Raw genomic sequence first — 18,576 nt, forward strand, 5'->3', positions numbered from 1 at the left:
GTGTTCACTCCACAGCAGAGTCTTAAGTTTGTTGAGAAGTAAATCAAGGTTAATGGTTTCAACAACTCTTAAGATATCAACAATTACACTAGGCTAAATTTCAGTTTTCACTCAAGTTGCAGTATGTTACAAGGGCTGGAAAAATACTAAAACCATGACAGAAGCCATACGGTGTGTTAGAGCATAACAGTTTGTGCGTTTTAACAGTAGCTCAGAGATTTTTCTTCAAATATTTGTGTAATAGGACAGAAATTAGATAGGCATCTGTAGTGTTTTAGACAACTGGTTGTGATAACTGAGTACAGAGATTACTGTAGAGTACCTAAAAGTTGAGGGGCAATGGCACATGTCAGGTAGAGGTCGAAGATATAAGAGGTTCAACTATGTTGTTAGTAGCCAGTCTTGAGAGAGTAAAACTGGTGAGCCATTAAAGTTGATGAGACTTAAGTCCTTTTATTTTATATGAAAGGTTCCTGCACAGGCAGCTAAAGGGTACAATCAACATTATGAAGTATCATCAGCCTGTGCTGTATTGGGGACACTGACTGTGAAGCTATTTGCTGTCATTACTAGTAATTAGCAGAACTCAGCGCTGTCATTTGCAAAAGTGGAATAGTTAATGTTTTTAAAGCTGCTCTTACAAGTAAGAGGGCTAATGAATATATTTATCTGATTCTTTGTCTAGGATACTCTAAAGTTTAAACCAGTTAACTTCTTTTGTCTGCAAGAGGAATACAGCTTTTACAGTTTGTTACCCCAATTGTCAACGGAAGACTGATGAAGTCTGGTGTTCCACGGATCGCTTTCAGGTTTTCCATACATCATTTCCGACTGTTTTTTGAGCCATGAACCTATGTTCCAAGTCTTCCTTTTTTAAGTAGGTAAACCATATCCTGAATAGTAGAAAGCTTCACAATAAAGTACAGTAAAGCATTACAAGGATATATCACATCACACAGAGGTAACCTGTCCATTGAATTTAAGAGAGTTGGGTGTTGCCAGTATATCCATTTGGAAAGATTTACTTGTGATTATCTGCCATGGAATTTTTTTTTTTGGGGGGGGGGGGTGATCCTTAATAACCATATTGATTTAATTGGCGATTACTTGGGGTGGTAAAAATGCTCTCTATGTGGTATGTTGGTTAATATCCATCAAATGTGGAGTCTGAACTGTTGTAGCATTCTATTAAGGTGCAGTTTTTTTTTTCCCACATATGTATTGACATTCAAGTCCACTAGAATCATAGATGCCTTTAGGGTAAATGTTTTGGATTGTACTGTGTAGAATGGCAACTTGGAAGATGATATATACACTGCTGTCAACCCCCAGGTGAGTGCATCCCACGTGGAGTGCGCACCTAGTTAGGGCTACTGTTATTCTTGGTGGTATATACAGTGTAATCAACTGGGCTAATGGAGGTATTCTTTTTACTCAAAAGGGAGGCACCTCCACCATATCTAGATCCAGACACTGTGTTGTTATAGACAGAGTAGTTATCTTTAAAAATGCACTAACTTATTAGTCTTACAGCACTTGTATGAAGCAGACACTCACAAGCTTTCACATAACAGCAAAAATGTACAACTTAAATTTATGTACATATGGAAATACTGCATATCTTCATAATTATTAAACTAGCAATGCCTCCAGTATATTGTACCACTCAAATATCCAGCATTTCATCCCTTATTTTTTTTGGTTTAAACCTTATAAAATGTGTGGTTTACTGGTAAATCATTGAGGACTGCAGGCACTAAGTAATGACAGACATCTGAGCTTCAAAGATTGAATGATAATGCAAAACATGTTATTCTAGCAACTTTCTAAGTTTGTAAAAGCAATTTTTAAAAATGTGTCTATTTTGGGCCTTTGTTCCCCCCTTCCATTATTTTTGATTGTGTCCTTCGTTGAGAAGTACAGAGGTAATATATTTTACTGTCTCACACAATAACATTTCATACCCCACCCAACATGTAGATCTGTTAGGCAAATATAACTGTAAAATAAGTGAAAAAAAACATTATTAATATCTCCACTGCAGAACACCCATGACTAACAATCAATCTCTGACCCTTTTGCCTGTTAATAAACTACTTAAACAAGGAAACCAACCGCCCAAAATGTCCAGACACCACAAGGGATATGAGTGTGAAGTACTAATATAAAAAGGTGTTATAGGCATGAATGAAGATGATCTCTAATAGACACCTTAGAAACGTTTTATGACAACTTAAGTAAATAAAAAAAAAATAAACAAACAAAACATACAGGATTTTTGACATCGCTTGAGAGACAGCTTGTAATCTGTCAAGCTTTTTTGTGTTTGGTACCCACACAAGTTGGCACATGGGATGGGGCTCCTAAGGCACTGAAGAGATAATATCCAGACAAGGATGGCTGATCTAATGGATACCTCCCCTAGACAAACAATGACCAGTACTAGGTCTGAGGAATAAGTAATAGTTCAGGCTCTTCACAGTTCAAGGTTCAAAGACAGAGTTGCTGAACCATTACAGCCTCAGATGGGGGGCTCTATTTTGGAAGTGGATTTGCATCTTGAAATTACCCACACCACTGATTTATGCCCAACAGGGCCCCAGAGATGTTATCTAGATTTCCTAAAGAGACCCCATCAGATACTGTGCCTCTAAGTAATTATTTTACAAATTGCAAAACTGGAAATGTGACATCTGAAAATCATACACCATCATAATAGAACAGCAGCATTTTCACATTATGACAATTGATATCAACAAAAACACAGCAGCATACCTATTACAATCATAAGCAAATACTAAAATTTGAAATGATAATGTAACCCCCCCCCGTTATATAACTAAGAAAGAACTGTAGTATACGTTCATGCTTCAACATATTTACAAACCATGTGCATTTCTTAACGAGTGCAAGGCCAGCAACAGCTTTTGTGCTGCCTTCACAGTAGTGCAGTCATATCATAACCCCTCTCCTGGATAATGCATATTGGTTGTATGGTTGTATTGCTTACTTCAAACACAACTGTATGCATGCAGGGTTAAGATGTAGGAATTAAACTCCAGATAAGCTTCATTTTTACAACGCACTAAAATGTCAGACTCAATATCGTGACTTCTACCAAGATCAAGCAACACACTGTACGATATAAAGCAGTTACATATAGACAGAATTTTTTCTAACAAGATCTGGAAAACTATGAAAGACATGAAATAACTTAAGAACTATACAACAACATTAGACCACAGCACCAAATAGACAGCACAAATGGTGCACTGGTCACAAATGTGGAGTGTAGTCTCCAACAAGACCTAGCAGGGCCAGCACATAGGTGATAATTTGTAAAATGCAAAATATGCAGGATCAGTTATGTAGGAATCTAGGTAAAATGTATAATTGATATTTGCCAGTAACAAAAGGGAATAAATCAAGAACCTAGTTTACCCTTTAGGTGCATCTAACATTATAACTCGCCCCTCCAACTCTTCCTCCCACCCCTCTCCCTTTTTCCAATCTTCACTAGTCCTCTTGGATGCCAATCAAGAATCATACAGCTGTAATATATTTTCTTTGCCAACACCCGTTCTAGAGGCATCGTCACCACGTAAACAGCTTTTTCTATGAAATACGATATCTATGCCCATCTTTCCAACCCCACCCAACTTCCATTCCAGGGTAATCCCTTCAAATCGTACCAACACAATCCTGCCTACCCCTGTCATACCCCCAGCTTCTTTTGAGATCTAATAAAATGACCTTCAGCATCTCTGCTCTCTGGTCACACCCTTTCCACTCTATCCGACAACTTTCTGGTGACTCTCTTCTGACCTCCTTCCAGCTATACAATGTCTCTACCACAGTATGGCTTATGGACTCTAACTGCATGCAATACTCAGAATATGGCTCAACAAAGGCTACTAAAGCACAATTTTTTGTGGGTCTGCTCCTCCTCTTCCTGAGGATGCACTCTAACATTCAGTTTCTTACTAACATTTTCAGTCTGCTTCTGGTGGCTCAGTCCAGATGTAATAAGATTGCCAAGAACCTTGCCCTTCTGTTGCATAAATTTCACTCCCCCTGCTGATACTTCACACTCAAAGTGCAGTTCTTTGCATATTTCTGCATGAGCTTCAACTGCCACCTTTACCAGCATTTCATAGGTGTGTACTAGGCTAATGGCCCTGGGGCCTTTACAAGCCTAGGATTACCCTAGCATCATGCCACCTGACCTTAGCTCCCGGTGTCTCTGTCAAGAAGAGGCACTGGAGTTATCCCCGGGGTGAATTTTCTATTTCTCATCCACTCATCAAGATTTCTCTTGAAGAGGGTCAGCAAGGTGCTCAGCTTGACATGTATGGGAAGTCTATTCCATAGCATGGGCATCTCTGGGTTATGAACCTGTCCCTCCAGTATGTTCTGTTGATTGTGGTAATGAGGTTAAGGTCTCTGGAGCATGTGGTGCGGAGGGATTGGGATTTCTTTAGATGTAGCATTTCTAACAGAGCTGGGTCAGACATGGCTTTGTAAGTCAAGCAGAGATCACCTCTAAGTAGGCGATATGAGACAGAGAATAGTTGGAGTTTTTTGAGTCTGTCCATATAGGACAAGTGTTTAAGAATGAGGATCCTTTTTGTGAGGTACTTTTACGGTCTTTCCAGTTGTTGCAGGTGTCTAGTGAGGTACATGCCAAATGGGGCATTGTACTCGATGATTGGCCTAATGAGAGAAGAGTAGAAGGAGACAATGACCTCTCTCTTCCTGGATGCAAAACCCTTAGTAATGAGATGTGCCACATAGAAAGACTTTCTGACCACAGTGGCAATGTGGTGATCAAGAGAGAGGTTGCTGTTAACCTGTGTTCCCAGATCTCGTATAACACCTTCTGCGTTCAGTGGACTACCATCAATGTGGTAATTCATGGGAACCGGGTTTTTCCCAAAGGGGATAACGACACATTTTTTGGCATTGAGCTTAAGGCCATGGTTCTGAAACCAGTCATTGGTCTCAGTGAGGCCATTCTGTAGGATGTCAACATCACTTGGGGATGTCAATAGCTCCCAACTTGCGATCATCTGCGAACTTTGTCAGCCAGAGTCCCTTCATGTTGGCCTGGACTTCAGAGAAGTAGATACCAAACAGGAGAGAACCCAGGACCGAACCCTGTGGGACTCCACTCATGACTAGTCAGCAGTCTGACTTGGGAGTCAGCTACTTTCACACTGTGGGTTCTATGAACCATTTTTGCAACCCTCCAAGTGATATAGGGGTTGATGCCTAGCTTAGTGAGTTTTTCTATGATTCCTGAGTGGGGAATAGTATCAAAAGCCTTGACCAGATCATGGTAGCCTGTATGAACCATCTTGCCTTCATCCACAGCTCTGGCAACCGACTCAAAGAAGTCGACCAAGTTGAGCAGGCATGATCTACCCTTCACAAAACCAAACTGGGTGGGATCCAGTTTGGAGATTCACTATATCCTTGTTTATTAGGCCCATGATGATGAGTTCCATAGCTTTGCGTATCAGACTCGCCAGGCTAATGGGGCGATAGTTCCCAGGGTCTGTAGTCGCTTCTCCCTTGCGCAGAGGGATAACTGCTCATAGGACAAAGCCTGAGATGAGGCTGTGACTGAACAGGGCACACAGGTAAGGTGCCAAGTTCTCTCTGTAGTTCATTTAGAACACAGCCTGTCAGGTCCCATAGAAGCTGTATTCTTGGCCTTGGACAGTGCTGTTTTAACCTGTGCAGCAGTAATACTGGGTGTCTGGCAATCTACCGGTATTGTGATTGGTCCTTTGAAGGGGGAGAGAGGGGTAAAGTTGGCACTGAATCTGTTGGCCAGTATACTGGCAATATCGGTTGGCTCTGTACAGGAGGTACCATTGTACAGTAGCTCAGAGCAAATCTGGGTATTGCCGTGGAGATTCTTTACATAACTATAGAAGGCCTAGTGGTCGTCTTTACTGTCTGCTGCAATTCTGTTTTCATAGCTAGCTAGTATCAAAAGTCTTGACCAGATCAAGGTAGCCTATATTTCCAAGGTGATTAGTTTGTGGTTGGATCTAACCAGGGAGGAGCTGACTATTGGTGAGAGCAACTGTCGCCCATGTTAGTAATGACCAGGTCAAGGATGTTGCTACCTCTAGTGGGGGTAAAACAAGCTGGTCCAGAGCACTGGAATTAATGAACTCCACGAAACGTTGGGCAAGTGTAGTGGTACACGAGTAGTTTTCCCAGATAATGGAGCAGTAGTGAAGTCGCCTAGTATGAGAGGTGTTTGCCCAATATTCTCCAGGGTGCTTAGGAACGTGGAGTGTGTCTTGCGACATGGCTGAGGACCTACAGCAAGCTACAACCTGAATCGCTGTCTGACCCAGTGTTAGCTGCACCTGAAGTATCGCTGATGCGTTATGTTGGGCTATCATGATGTCTGGAGGTGTGCACATCCTTCATGAATATGGAAACACCACTGCCTTTGGAGCTTCGGTCCAAGTTCTCGGGCCGAAAGGTGTGGAAAGAGTTATAGGCTGGTAATGTAGGGGTACTTTCTGCTGCCTTGAACCAGGTCTCTGTTACAACACTAATGGCGATATTTTCCATTTTAAGGAGTGTTTCGAGCGAGTGCATTTTGAGATTTAAGACTTTTAGCGTGGAGCAGCATTTTGAGATTTAAGACTTTTAGCGTGGAGCAGCACGACCCTCAGATTTAATTTGCTTGAAGCTGTTACGGTGGTAATTTGGTCTTTGGAACACCGCCTAAAAAAGGCACTATAGTGGTGGCAAGAGCCTTGGCCAGTATCCAGAAGCCCAGGAGTGACAGATGCAGGCCATCTCTGGCAAAGCATCAAGGTCTGTCAATCATGTAATCCCAGGTAGACCGATACTGGATCCCCTTAGAGTGACACCAGAAACTTAGCTAATTGTTGAAATCAATCATTTTCTGTTTGTACTATGGTCATCATTCTGGGTGATGGCAGGATGCAGCTCAGGGCTAGGGTCATACCCACCTGGGCTACATAATCCAAGAGCTCCTCCATGTCTCTTTTCATGTAGTCCAGGGAGATACGTATAAGGTCATTCACACCCACATGTACAATGACGGAGTCATATTTGTACCTGTTGTTGAGGGACCGGAGTGCGTGTATTATGTGGCAGATCCTGGCACCTGACAGGCAGCTGTTGCTTTCTCCTTATTCAAGCTAGTGAGTGGGACATCAGTGTGCCTCACTATCGAGTCAACTATGACTAGTGTGTTGGGTATGCGGTTTTGCCTTAGGGGATTTGATTGAGTGACACACTGTTTAGGAGAGTTGTGTCTCGTGATTAGTGTGATGGTCGAGTGCATTTTTGCCTTGGAAGTCTCTGCTGTTTGGGTAGATTTTTAATGACAGCCTTCACAAAACTGGGTGTGTGGTTTGTGTTTTTATGTGAAGGCAGTGCTGGTGTGTGTTCTGGAGGGTTATGTGCTCCATCTGGTGATGTGCAAGTGTTGACCTTCTCCTCTTGACCAGCGGTTCCGGTCTTGGCTGGAGAGTGTGCGGCTTCCAATTTGGATATACAAGTGCATCTCACAAATCTGAGTGTTGGGAGGCAAGACGAAAAGGTTGTCGGTGTACATGAGGCAGTTGCTACACTGCCTCTGGATGCCCAAGTTCACCAGGTTAATAGGAGAAAGCAAAGGGAACTGACCTTTAAATATGCCTGGAGGGGTGGGTATTAAGTACTGGAGCTGTTTCCTTGTAGAACGTTTAGTGCTGATAGCACTTTTGTGTGCTACAATAATTGCTACAAGAAGTCTGGTAAAGTGCTAGACTAATAAGCTAGTAAAAGTGCAGGAGAGGAGGAGAGAACTAGCAGATCTAAGGTAAAAAACGAAGAGCAGACTTTGGTACCACTCAGAAACTTACAAATTGTCCTGGATACAGCAAATCTGTATCTGGACTAGGAAAGGTGGGAAACGGGTGCAAACGCAGGCTTTTAAACCAGAATGTTGAAAGATATGGAAAGACTGCCCAAACGGCCAATACACTACAATTTCTGGGCCAGAATCCACTCCTCTTGTGGTAGGTAGATAGACTACCTAGTGCTTACCACTCCCACTGATGAGCTAGAAGGCTTCCCTCCAACACAGAAAGGCTTGGGAGGCTCAGAAGCTTACATACAGTCCTGAATACAGCAAATCTGTATCTGGACTAGACTAGTTACAGGAAAGGCGGGAAAAGCACAAACACGAGCTTTTGACCAGAAAGTTGAAAGAGATAGAAAATTCTGCAAACGGCCAATAAACTACAATTTCTGGGCCAGAGACCACTCCTCTTGTGGTAGATGGCTACCTAGTGCTTACCACTCTCACTGATAAACTAGGAGGCTTCCCTCCAACACAAAAAGGCTTGGTGGGCTCAGAAGCATACAAACAGTCATGGATACAGTAAATCTATATCTGGACTAGACTAGTTACAGGAAAGCAGGAAACAAGCTTAGAATTTTTTTTTGCAATTAAATTAACAAATGAGTAAAAACAAGCGCAGAAGACAGTAAATTTGGAGACTACTAACAAGCAGTAATAAGTGCAGAGCAAGAGCAACTGAACAAATAAGAGCACACAGGACAGCAAACTAAGAAAGTTACAGTAAGAACAGTTGAATAAAGCACACAGTAGATAAAGCTGAAGAGATGGTACTAGCAGGAGTCTCCGAAATCAAAATATGATCTCACTGTACTCAGTTGAGTGAGCAAATGGGATGGGCCTAGAAGGAGTGTCCAAACACAAATTTACAAGAGGAGCGTGCAATTTCCAAGCCACCAAGATTAATACCACAACAAGAACAGGAAGGGAGGGTGGGAAACCAACTGTAGAGACACAGAAAGACCACAATATTCAGTGAAAAAGCTCTCTCTAATTTAGAATCTTCTCATCCTCTATAGTACCATCTATTTCTAAATCCTTAGCAATGATAACCATTTATTCTCTCAGATAACCTTAAACGAACACAATATCCATCAGGGGACTCAGAAAAAGACCCATGCAACACTCCACTAGTAACTTCATTCTTAACATTCTTCCCTTCACAAACATACTGCACTACCATCTTTAACTCGCCTTAGTCATAATGAAGGAAGGAATTCATGCAATACATCTGCCCCCCACACTATCACTCATGATCTTCATCCTACTTTTCTTCAACTCAGACAAATCTCTCTTATCTTTCTTATAAATACCCTAAATCTTTTGTTCACCTGACTCCTACTGTCCACTTCCTTCCAATGCACCTTTGCTACCTTCACCTTATTTCTCTTATGCTAGCTTCCTTATATTGCGTTATCTCCATTTCCAATCACACTCCTTCCACTTCCTGCATGACCTTCTTCTGCCCTAATCACTACTCTCAAGATTCCTAAGTAAACACAATCTCCCAAAGCCATTTGCAGAGATCCCTTACTTCTTTACCATTCCTCAGATCACTAACTTAGATACACCCAACTCAATACAATTACTTTCCCTAAAATTCCACATCACCTATCTTCTCTGTCCAAGATACTCTCCTAGCTTAGTGCAATCCAACTCCATACAATTCCAAATCATCACATTAGTTTTCTATCCAACCCATGCAAAGAACTGTTGCATGACTGCTAACTAACAGCATCTTCACCTAGACATTCTGGACTCCCCAAGAACCTTGGGACCACACCTCCAGAATTCTGTGTTTCTTGGTTAGTTGCAAAACATAATGCTGAACCCGTACATGATCCAAAATCTCAGTCACTGCTTGTTCCTTCTATAACCTTGAGCCAAGAACCTCTCTGATACTGGCAGATTCCGAGTTCATTTCCTCGGTTATTCCAATTTCTTTCCACATTAAAAAAGCAGACTACACTAAACTCCCCATACATGGCATTCTTCTGTGCCTTTGTGGCTGAAAAGGGTCAAAGGAAACAAGAGTTCACTCCACTACTGACCAATATAAAAATAAAGCCCTGACATATCAGGAGCAGTTGTCCACTAACACTCCAACCCTGTTCTCTCTACCATAACTTCCAGTGCATTCCATTCTTACAATCCCCTTCAAGGGGTGGTGATCTTCCACATGACAGACCCCACATTTGATACCCCCTTAACAGAGACTGATGCTCCATGTCCATCCCAATTACTATCACTCCTGAACTACCTACTTTGTGCCAGTCCCACCCTCCTCATGTCACCAGCAATGGGCACCCCCTCCACCAGCTGTCTGCTGTTCCACTATCTTCTTACTCAAACTAATTTACGCAGTCATACTACCCAACTATGCTCCAAGTCACTTGCTTTTACCTCTGCAATGTTGTCCATTTTCATTTACTAGATTAGTTCCACAACCCCTTTCCACTTAGGTTTAAAAAGGTAAGACCACACAGACATACCCTTCCATCCTACATCTGAGAACCAACATCCATGGCATGAGGCACAATTTGTCCCTGGCATGGAGGGAGTCTCCATTTCAGAAATTCCCCACCTCTCTCTCATATTCCTACTAAAACCCTTCTGCTACCAGTCATATCATACTTTTTGCATGCCATAACAAGTTGCACTTCTGAGAACGTTGCCCTCAATCTCTGTCCTGGCATCCTCTATGACCTCTCTACCTTATCTCTTTACCACAACTATTTTCTCCGACACCTAAGTGCACCACAGCATTGTCTTCCATAGTTTGTAAAGCAACATACATCTGCCCCTCTTCTCTTGGCAACTACTTTGGTGACCTCCTCTCATATTTTACCAAGCCTAATGGCCTATAACTCACAGTTTATGTTTTGTTCCATCTTCTGCTCACTACCAAAACACCAATTTCTTTCTCCTACTTTTGTAATACATTTCAATTGAGGAGGAATCAGAAGTATTATTGTAAACGCAACTCACCTTTCCAAAGCAAGTCATGCCTCCCAAACCAGTCGCAACTCACCTTTCCAAAGCAAGTCATGCCTCCCAAACCAGTCTTTCTCTCCTCTCCACTGTTGCTGACAGTCAGTCAATAGTACTCCATAGTCCTCTTTCTTTGGAGTGGTTGAACATGTTAATACTTCTTAGAATGTTACCCCACTCTGACATATCTCTGCCACCCCGCCTTGCTCTGCTTGCCAGCATGACGTAATTCTTCTCCAACATGTCACTGCTTTTTAAATGCACACACCTTAATCAGATCCTTCCTACGCTGTGACCTATGCTCAAGACTGGTTTCAATGTAACATTATCAAAATATGCTGACATTCTTGGCTAGTAAAACAGAAAAAAAATGCCAATAGTCTGTTTTCATTAATGGAGAATACTAGTAAGACTACATCTGTTAATTTCTGGCAGCCAAAAAGAAAAAGGAAATTAAAGTGTATACAAAACAAACATTAAAAAAGGTCATTAAAATACTTGAGCCAAGATGCAAACATGGAGACAGATTAACACTAATGCACCCAGAGAGACGGAACCAGGAGAATGCAAAGAAAAGCCAAGCTCTTGAAGAGAAAATCAAGAAGAGGGAGGACATGGGAAGATGGCTGGAGAAACAAACCTAACTCAAGAAAATACTACCACAAAGAGATAACACTGGAGCCCTGGAATCCACCATCAGAGGCAGATGTGACCAGACAACGCCACAGCCAAAAAGGACAGGGTAGCAAAAGGAAGAGTAAAGGGGAATGTAGAAACCAAAGATCCTGGCTTATAATAATCTTCACAGGTACTGCAACTGAATGCACAAAAAACAAATCAATTCCCCACACCCCTCCCCCAAAATAAAAAACTATTCCAAAAGATCTCAGTTTTATTTTTCCACACAGTGACCCTAAAGCCTTAATCCTGTTTAACCTATTATCAACTGCACAGCACACAAGAGAAAAAATGAAAATTTTAACCAACAGATCATCTCGTTAGCTGCTACCCTCACTCCTCTGTGCTATACTATACGGTCACAAGCAAATTACTAGGACAATAACCTACGGCAATTATAATTAAGGTACTGAAATCGAACTTTCTCACAGAACCCCACCATCACCATCTCCTTGTGGTGCAATGGTCCCACTGACTTTTGAAGTTGTAGGACCAGGACAATGAAGCAAGAGCCATAGTAATCACCAGTGAGGACTAGATTTCTTAGACTCCTAGTAACCAGATTTAAGCATAAACTTAAGCAGCTACTACCAATACTTAAATCTGAAAAAAAAAAAAAAAAAGCTAAAAATATCAGAATTCTTTTAATGTTACATTTTTAATATAATTTCATATTTAAAATTTTCCATAAATTACTATTAAAACTGAACTAAAGCAAATTTGTAAAGTTCTCAATTCTGAATGTCAACATCAGAAGTGTCTCTTGCAAACTTCCTGACCTTCATGCATTTATAGCTCACTACTCCCCTGACATACTAACCATTACCGAGACGTGGCTAAAACCTAGTACCCAAAATGAAGAAATTCTCCCACCAGGATACAATTACAGAGTGGGCAAAAAGGGAGGCGGAGTTGCTATCCTCTACAAAAATACAACCAAGATCAAACCTCTACAAACCCTTATACCTACATTTCAAAATGCTGAAACCTTAGGTTCAACCTTAAGCATAAATGACACAAAAACTATCATTCTCTGCTGTTATATTTCCCCAGGTAATCTCTCCCATCATTGAAGAAATGTTACAATGGGCCACAGATAAACTCCCCCAAGAAACCACTTTATTAGGTGACCTGAACACTGATTGGTCAGCCTGTACCTATGACAACCCCACTACCCATATTAATCTTTACAGTTTTACCCAACTTTTCTAAGAACCCACTGACATCGACGAAAACAAAAAAAAACACAAACAGTCTATTCTAGAACTATCAGACAGGACGCCTTCCTGATGGTCTTAGTGACGATCTCCCCACCTTCCTCCTGTGGAAACGTACCAAAGTCACCAAACGCATTGTTTTTAGACAAATCAGAGATGATCACAAACTAAATAAACAAGAACAAAACAGTACCCTAAAACATATTAACTGGAAACCACTACAAACCCTAAACCTAGACCATGCCGTTGACTACTTCAACAATATTCTCATCAATATTCTTGATAGCTCTTCTAAGTCAAACTATCCACCATGGCTAACTAGGGAAAGTAGAGCCCTTCTAAAGTCAAGGGATAAGACTTGGAGAATATGGTAGAAATACAATACTAGCCTAGCCAAACAAAGTTACCTACAACTTAGAAATAACGCCAAGAGACAAACTAAACTCAATAGACAAAATTACTTCCTCAATATCCAAAACAAACATTCAAAAGATCCCTAACAGTTTTGGCATGCCATTAACTCTCTCCTAAAACCAGGCAAAACTACCACTCCCAACTCCATGAATGACAACAAGGACATTGTCTCCCAATTCAATCACCACTTCACAAAATCCACATTAACACTATCCCCCCAACTATCCAAAAACAGCCCTATATATAAACCCAATCAAATGCGCTGACAACATCCCATCCTTTATGTTCTCACCCGTTCCCACCTCAAAAATTAAAAAACACCTCCTAAAACTGAAACCTACCACCCACAGCTATGGAAGTATCATACATCATTCCATTACATAAAGGCGGAAACTCTTATGAATACTCAAATTAATCACCCCCATTGCCATTCTACCCCCTTATCTAAAATACTAGAGAAATGTATACATTCTCAGGTAACAATTCCTAAACTCACACCATCTCCTCTCTCCCACACAGCATAGCTTCTGACAACACCATAGCACAACCACCTCTCTGCTCTCTTTCACCAATCTGATCAACCAACATAGAAACAATAACTTTGTATCCGCAATATTTCTAGACCTCTCCAAAGCATATGACATGGTTTCACATTCCTTACTACTAGACACCCTGACAACCCTATCATTTGCCCCTTCCGCTATAGCCTGGTTTAAAAGCTGTCAAACAGGCAACAATCTGTCCAGTGGCAAAGTGTACTATCCCCCTTACTCCCAACTACCATAGGTGTACCACAAGGCTTCATGTTAGGCCCACTTCTTTTCTCCATATTTACCAATAATCTCCATATCACCACACAGTATGCTTCACTTACACAATACGCTGATTCAACTCTTATCTGTTCAGCTCCATCACTTCCCAACCTACAACTCACCCAGGAATCCTTAGCTCTGTTGAAAGTTAGATCACTCTGATCCAACTTATCCTAAACCCTAATAAAACCAAATTACTACTTTTCACTCCCAACAAAACCATTTCCACCCCTCTATCCTTCACTATTATCTCTCCCTCTGACCATACCAAACTCCTAGGCACTGTAATTGATAAAAATCTACACTTCGACGTCCACATTTCACAAACTATCAAAAAAATCCATAAAAAAAGTCCATAAAAATATGGTTTATAGGCACAGGAAATCCCTCTCGAAACAAGCACAGATTACCCTAGCCCAAACTCACCTCTTGTTTACCCTAATGTATGCTGCTCCAATTCTTACCCAGCTTACAAAACGTCAGCTTGCCAGACTCTAATCATGTTATAATAAAACTGCCAAGTTTGCAAACAACTCCACCTTTAGAACCCACCACTGCCAAGCTCCAAGGGAACTGCAATGGCTGGAACTTCCCCAGCTACTAACCTATCACCAATTAGTCATTGTTTACAATGTGGTAACACATCCAGAAAAAAAAAAACATGCACTAGGCCAACTTCTCACCAACTATAATACAAATCGTACTCTCTGATCTTCCGACAAACCCCTCCCCTTTATCTCTAGGGCTAATACTGTAGGAAAAGCACTGTTCTCCCACTCCACAGCTAAAACCTGGAATAATTTCCCTCCTGCTCTGATTTCTGCCCCTACCTCTTCTCACTTTAAAAACTCACTTCAAGAATAAGTGGCTATGCCCACGTTTTACATAAACCCTCAAATTATTCCGCTTATATACCTCACTTCCTAATATACCTACTGTAATATATATTACACTCTAGGTCTTCTCCTAATGGTGACTGAATTTGTATACTTAGTTATTAACCATGTGTAGCTATTTTTTCCTGTATATACAGGTCTTACTGTCTTCTGCTGTATACTGTATTTTAACATGTTGTTGTTGTCTTTCGGCTTTTCCAGGTAAGGGGTCGCCACAGTGGAACTCCAGTCCGCTAATGATTGGCAGTAGATTTTTCTTTCTTTTGCGAAACACTGAGGTGCCCAGCTCGACGCCCAACCTTCAACAAAGGCACGCCCATTTACGCACGAACACTACCCAACCAAGGGGAGGACATGCAGACTCCACACACTCCCAAGCCCAGCCAGGAATTGAACGGGAGAACCTCTTGCTGTGAGGTAACAACTCTACCGCCATACCACCGCTAAATACATACTGTATTTTAACATATTGGTTGAAAATTCCCTGTATACTGTATTTTAACATATTGTGTAAAGTTTTACTTACTGTGGAGCTTTTCTCCCCGGGCCTCCGCTGAAAATGGACATGTGTCCAGTCTGACTATCCTAGTTAAATATAAAAAATAAAGTCTTCTTTCGGCTTTTCACATTTAAGAGTTGCCACAGCAGATCACCTGTCTGCTCATGATTGGCAGTGGAGTTTTACGGTGTTGAGTTGCCAGCCCGGCGCCCAACCTTCCACAGAAGGCACATGCACGCACTCATGCCTAGGGCCAATTCAGAGTGTCCAATCCACCTACAGCATGTCTTTGGGATGTGGGAGGAAACCGAAGAACCCAGAGACCAACGCGACCACAGGGAGGACATGCAGACTCCGCACAGAAGGCACCCCAGCCTCTTGCTGTGAGGCAGCAATGCTAATCGCTGCACCAAAAATAAATTGGCACTTGCCAAACAAGACCACTGGAGATTCCAGCAATCTAGTCCATCATGTTTAAATTGACTCAGTGCTTCCCAACTGCAGCAAATGCCCACTACTTTAAATCCTGCACTAATTCATAATTCTTCACAACAGCAGTTCCATATGGAGTACATCCACACTTCCTGGAGGGCTCACATTTGCCAGGCTCCCTTACAGAAAGGGCTGCAATTCCACACCCTCCCCCAAGGTGGAGCCCATGCAATGGAAATCTACCAATACTTCCCACTTGAAACAGCAAGCTAGCATTGGTCAGCTCACATCCATCTCTCCACAGCCAATGGGCATGGGGAAAACGACGAAAACATCTAAACTACAGACAGCCTGCTGAATTCAGAATATCATTAGTGTTCAGTATCCATCAATGACCTTTTTCCCCATTTCAATTACTGATCAGCTCTCAGTTGAGAACAAGCGACCCATCATCAATTATAGTAACCAAAACAATGCACTGCATAAGCACCATAATCCATTCAAACAGACAATATTAGGATTCACTGACTTGGCTCCCCATCCCTAGAATTATAGTAACCAAAAGAATGGTCTGCATAATCAGTTCAAAGAGTCAAGATGTCTAGAAATAGAACAAACCCCAAAGTAAAATTATATTATGTTCACCTCATATATTCTTACTAGTGCTATTTTCTATACATCTCTTCCCTTTACTAAAATGTTTCTTTCTAAATCTACTTATTTATTATCGTATTATTATCGTACTTTATCAAACCTATTTCCGGGTTAGTCACTGATGATAAATATTATCTCTCTCTTTCTACAAAATATTTCTCTCATACATATACACACACACACACACACACACACACACACACATATATATATATATATATACACACACACACATACACACAACTTGTGTGCAATCATTCATTGTTTAACTCGCATGTTTAATTTCAAATTTTCCACATGACTTGTAACAAATGTCTGTGCATTGTAATACTGAAGCTTTCTCATCGGGTCTCTGCTGAAAAGGGGCTTTGCCAGACCAACCCGGTTAGCAAATGTCAAACAAATATTAGCTGGGGGAGCAGCACCCACAGCAGGCACTGTGAAACATGTAAGTAGGCAAACGAGTTACACCTGGTTCTTACAAGTAACCGAGGGAAAATTCTTTAGCAATTACAGCCACCACCACCGAGAAATTGGTCACTGCAAGGTTTGCAACCATTACTTCTGTCATCCAAGTCATGCCTCAGGTGATTAAAATCTAAAGGTTCTACACACATTTTGCTCAAAATCACTTTAAAGACAGAGACTGAAAAAGACATTCAAGGTAATAGGCTGAGGCTATGAAATAAATATCACACTACGTTAAAATACGATTCAAGTTATACAAACTTATGTCAGTTACATTTTATATTTGTGCCCGTTAACACTCCGTAACGTTAACCCATGCGTACACGCACATTTAAGTATGTTAACCGCGCGCGTGTTCACAAACACGTATTTTTTTTCTCTGTACATACAACACACACTTGCAACGTGCTACTGGTCGTTTTATCACGGAGATCACAAAACTAAACAGTGCATTTGCAGAGCTCAGGTTCTTTATTGACACTATCAACTAATTATCAGCTTCGACGCACAGAAAACACACTCTCCAGGTGACAAGTCAGAGAAGAAGTCATTATATGTCAACTAGCTTATCAGTTAAGGCAGAGTAGGAAAGTTCGCGACCAAGAAAACAGAACAATACGTGCCACACTGGGAAGATAAGCTCCCTGCACCCAGGCAGTATAAGAGGTTCATACTATAAAGAAAAAAAAATTCTACACAATTTAAAATATTCACACAACCTCATACGTTATTATACATTTACGTTAAACAAAGCAGCACAATATACTTACACCTAAACGTCCTAACAAGAATAAAAAGATCTTAAAACACAACAATAAAATGCTTCTCAAAATGAATAAATCATTTGAACTCACTAAATTTACATTTAATTAAAACAGCTCATCAAAAATCCAAGAACATACTTCCTTTATTGTTATTAAAGCTTTTATACTTGACAACCTAAAAGTTTATTGGGGACCCTACACATTCAAACAATTTAAACTTTCCGCCCCATGAAAGGTCAACACATGTAGTCACTAGAACTGTATTTTTAGCAACCTTCTCTGCATTAAACCACCAAAATCTTGTCCAAACCGGCCCGAACTGGCTCAGGACCTGGGGCATGTGATTCACGCCACTACTTTGCCTTCCAACAGCCAACCAACTACCGGCAATCCTCCCCCCCACACAATGCGACGTCAGGCGTGCGCGTGTGTACGTACGTGTAGTGCTGTGGTTTCTCCGGCTGCGCTTGCAGTACGTTTGCGGTAGCGGGAGACGAGATAGAAGCCACGGAAAGGTTCGAGACAGGCCCTTTTGACATCCCTTTTGCCTTTCTCTGCGCCTTTTATTATTCACTCTGCACTATCCATACAATGCTGTACTGGGCTTGCGCCTTGAAAGGAAACACGGTGTTGTTGTTGTATAAGGTTATGGGATTTGTAGTCCGGAATGTGCGAATCTATTCACGCTCCTCTGGATGCTCTTTTGAGATACTACCACTCCCAGAAATGCCTTGCGGTAGTGTTCCCGGATAGCCGTTGTTACTGAGAGTACTGGGGGTTACGGTAGTAAATAAAGACAATTGTTCTAGAGTCTTGGTAGTAGTGGGACATGGAAGTAACAGTTCTTT

The 18,576-nt window shown here is 41.4% G+C and overlaps 1 protein-coding gene across 1 annotated transcript in view; it reads right to left on the minus strand.

Moving 5' to 3' along the window:
* The window catches only part of UNK (unk zinc finger), an 874,631-nt gene extending 856,280 nt beyond the window's left edge, over window positions 1-18,351 (minus strand). The window contains exon 1 of the mRNA XM_044084965.1: window positions 18,167-18,351. Within this exon, the coding sequence (XP_043940900.1) occupies window positions 18,167-18,267 (101 nt within the window). The 5' untranslated portion in view covers window positions 18,268-18,351. The remainder of the gene's footprint in view (window positions 1-18,166) is intronic.
* Window positions 18,352-18,576: the final 225 nt, after the last annotated feature.

This window comes from Protopterus annectens, chromosome 10.part0, assembly GCF_019279795.1.
Source record: "Protopterus annectens isolate FY-2018-M chromosome 10.part0, PAN1.0, whole genome shotgun sequence".
In the NCBI taxonomy this organism is placed as follows: domain Eukaryota; kingdom Metazoa; phylum Chordata; order Ceratodontiformes; family Protopteridae; genus Protopterus; species Protopterus annectens.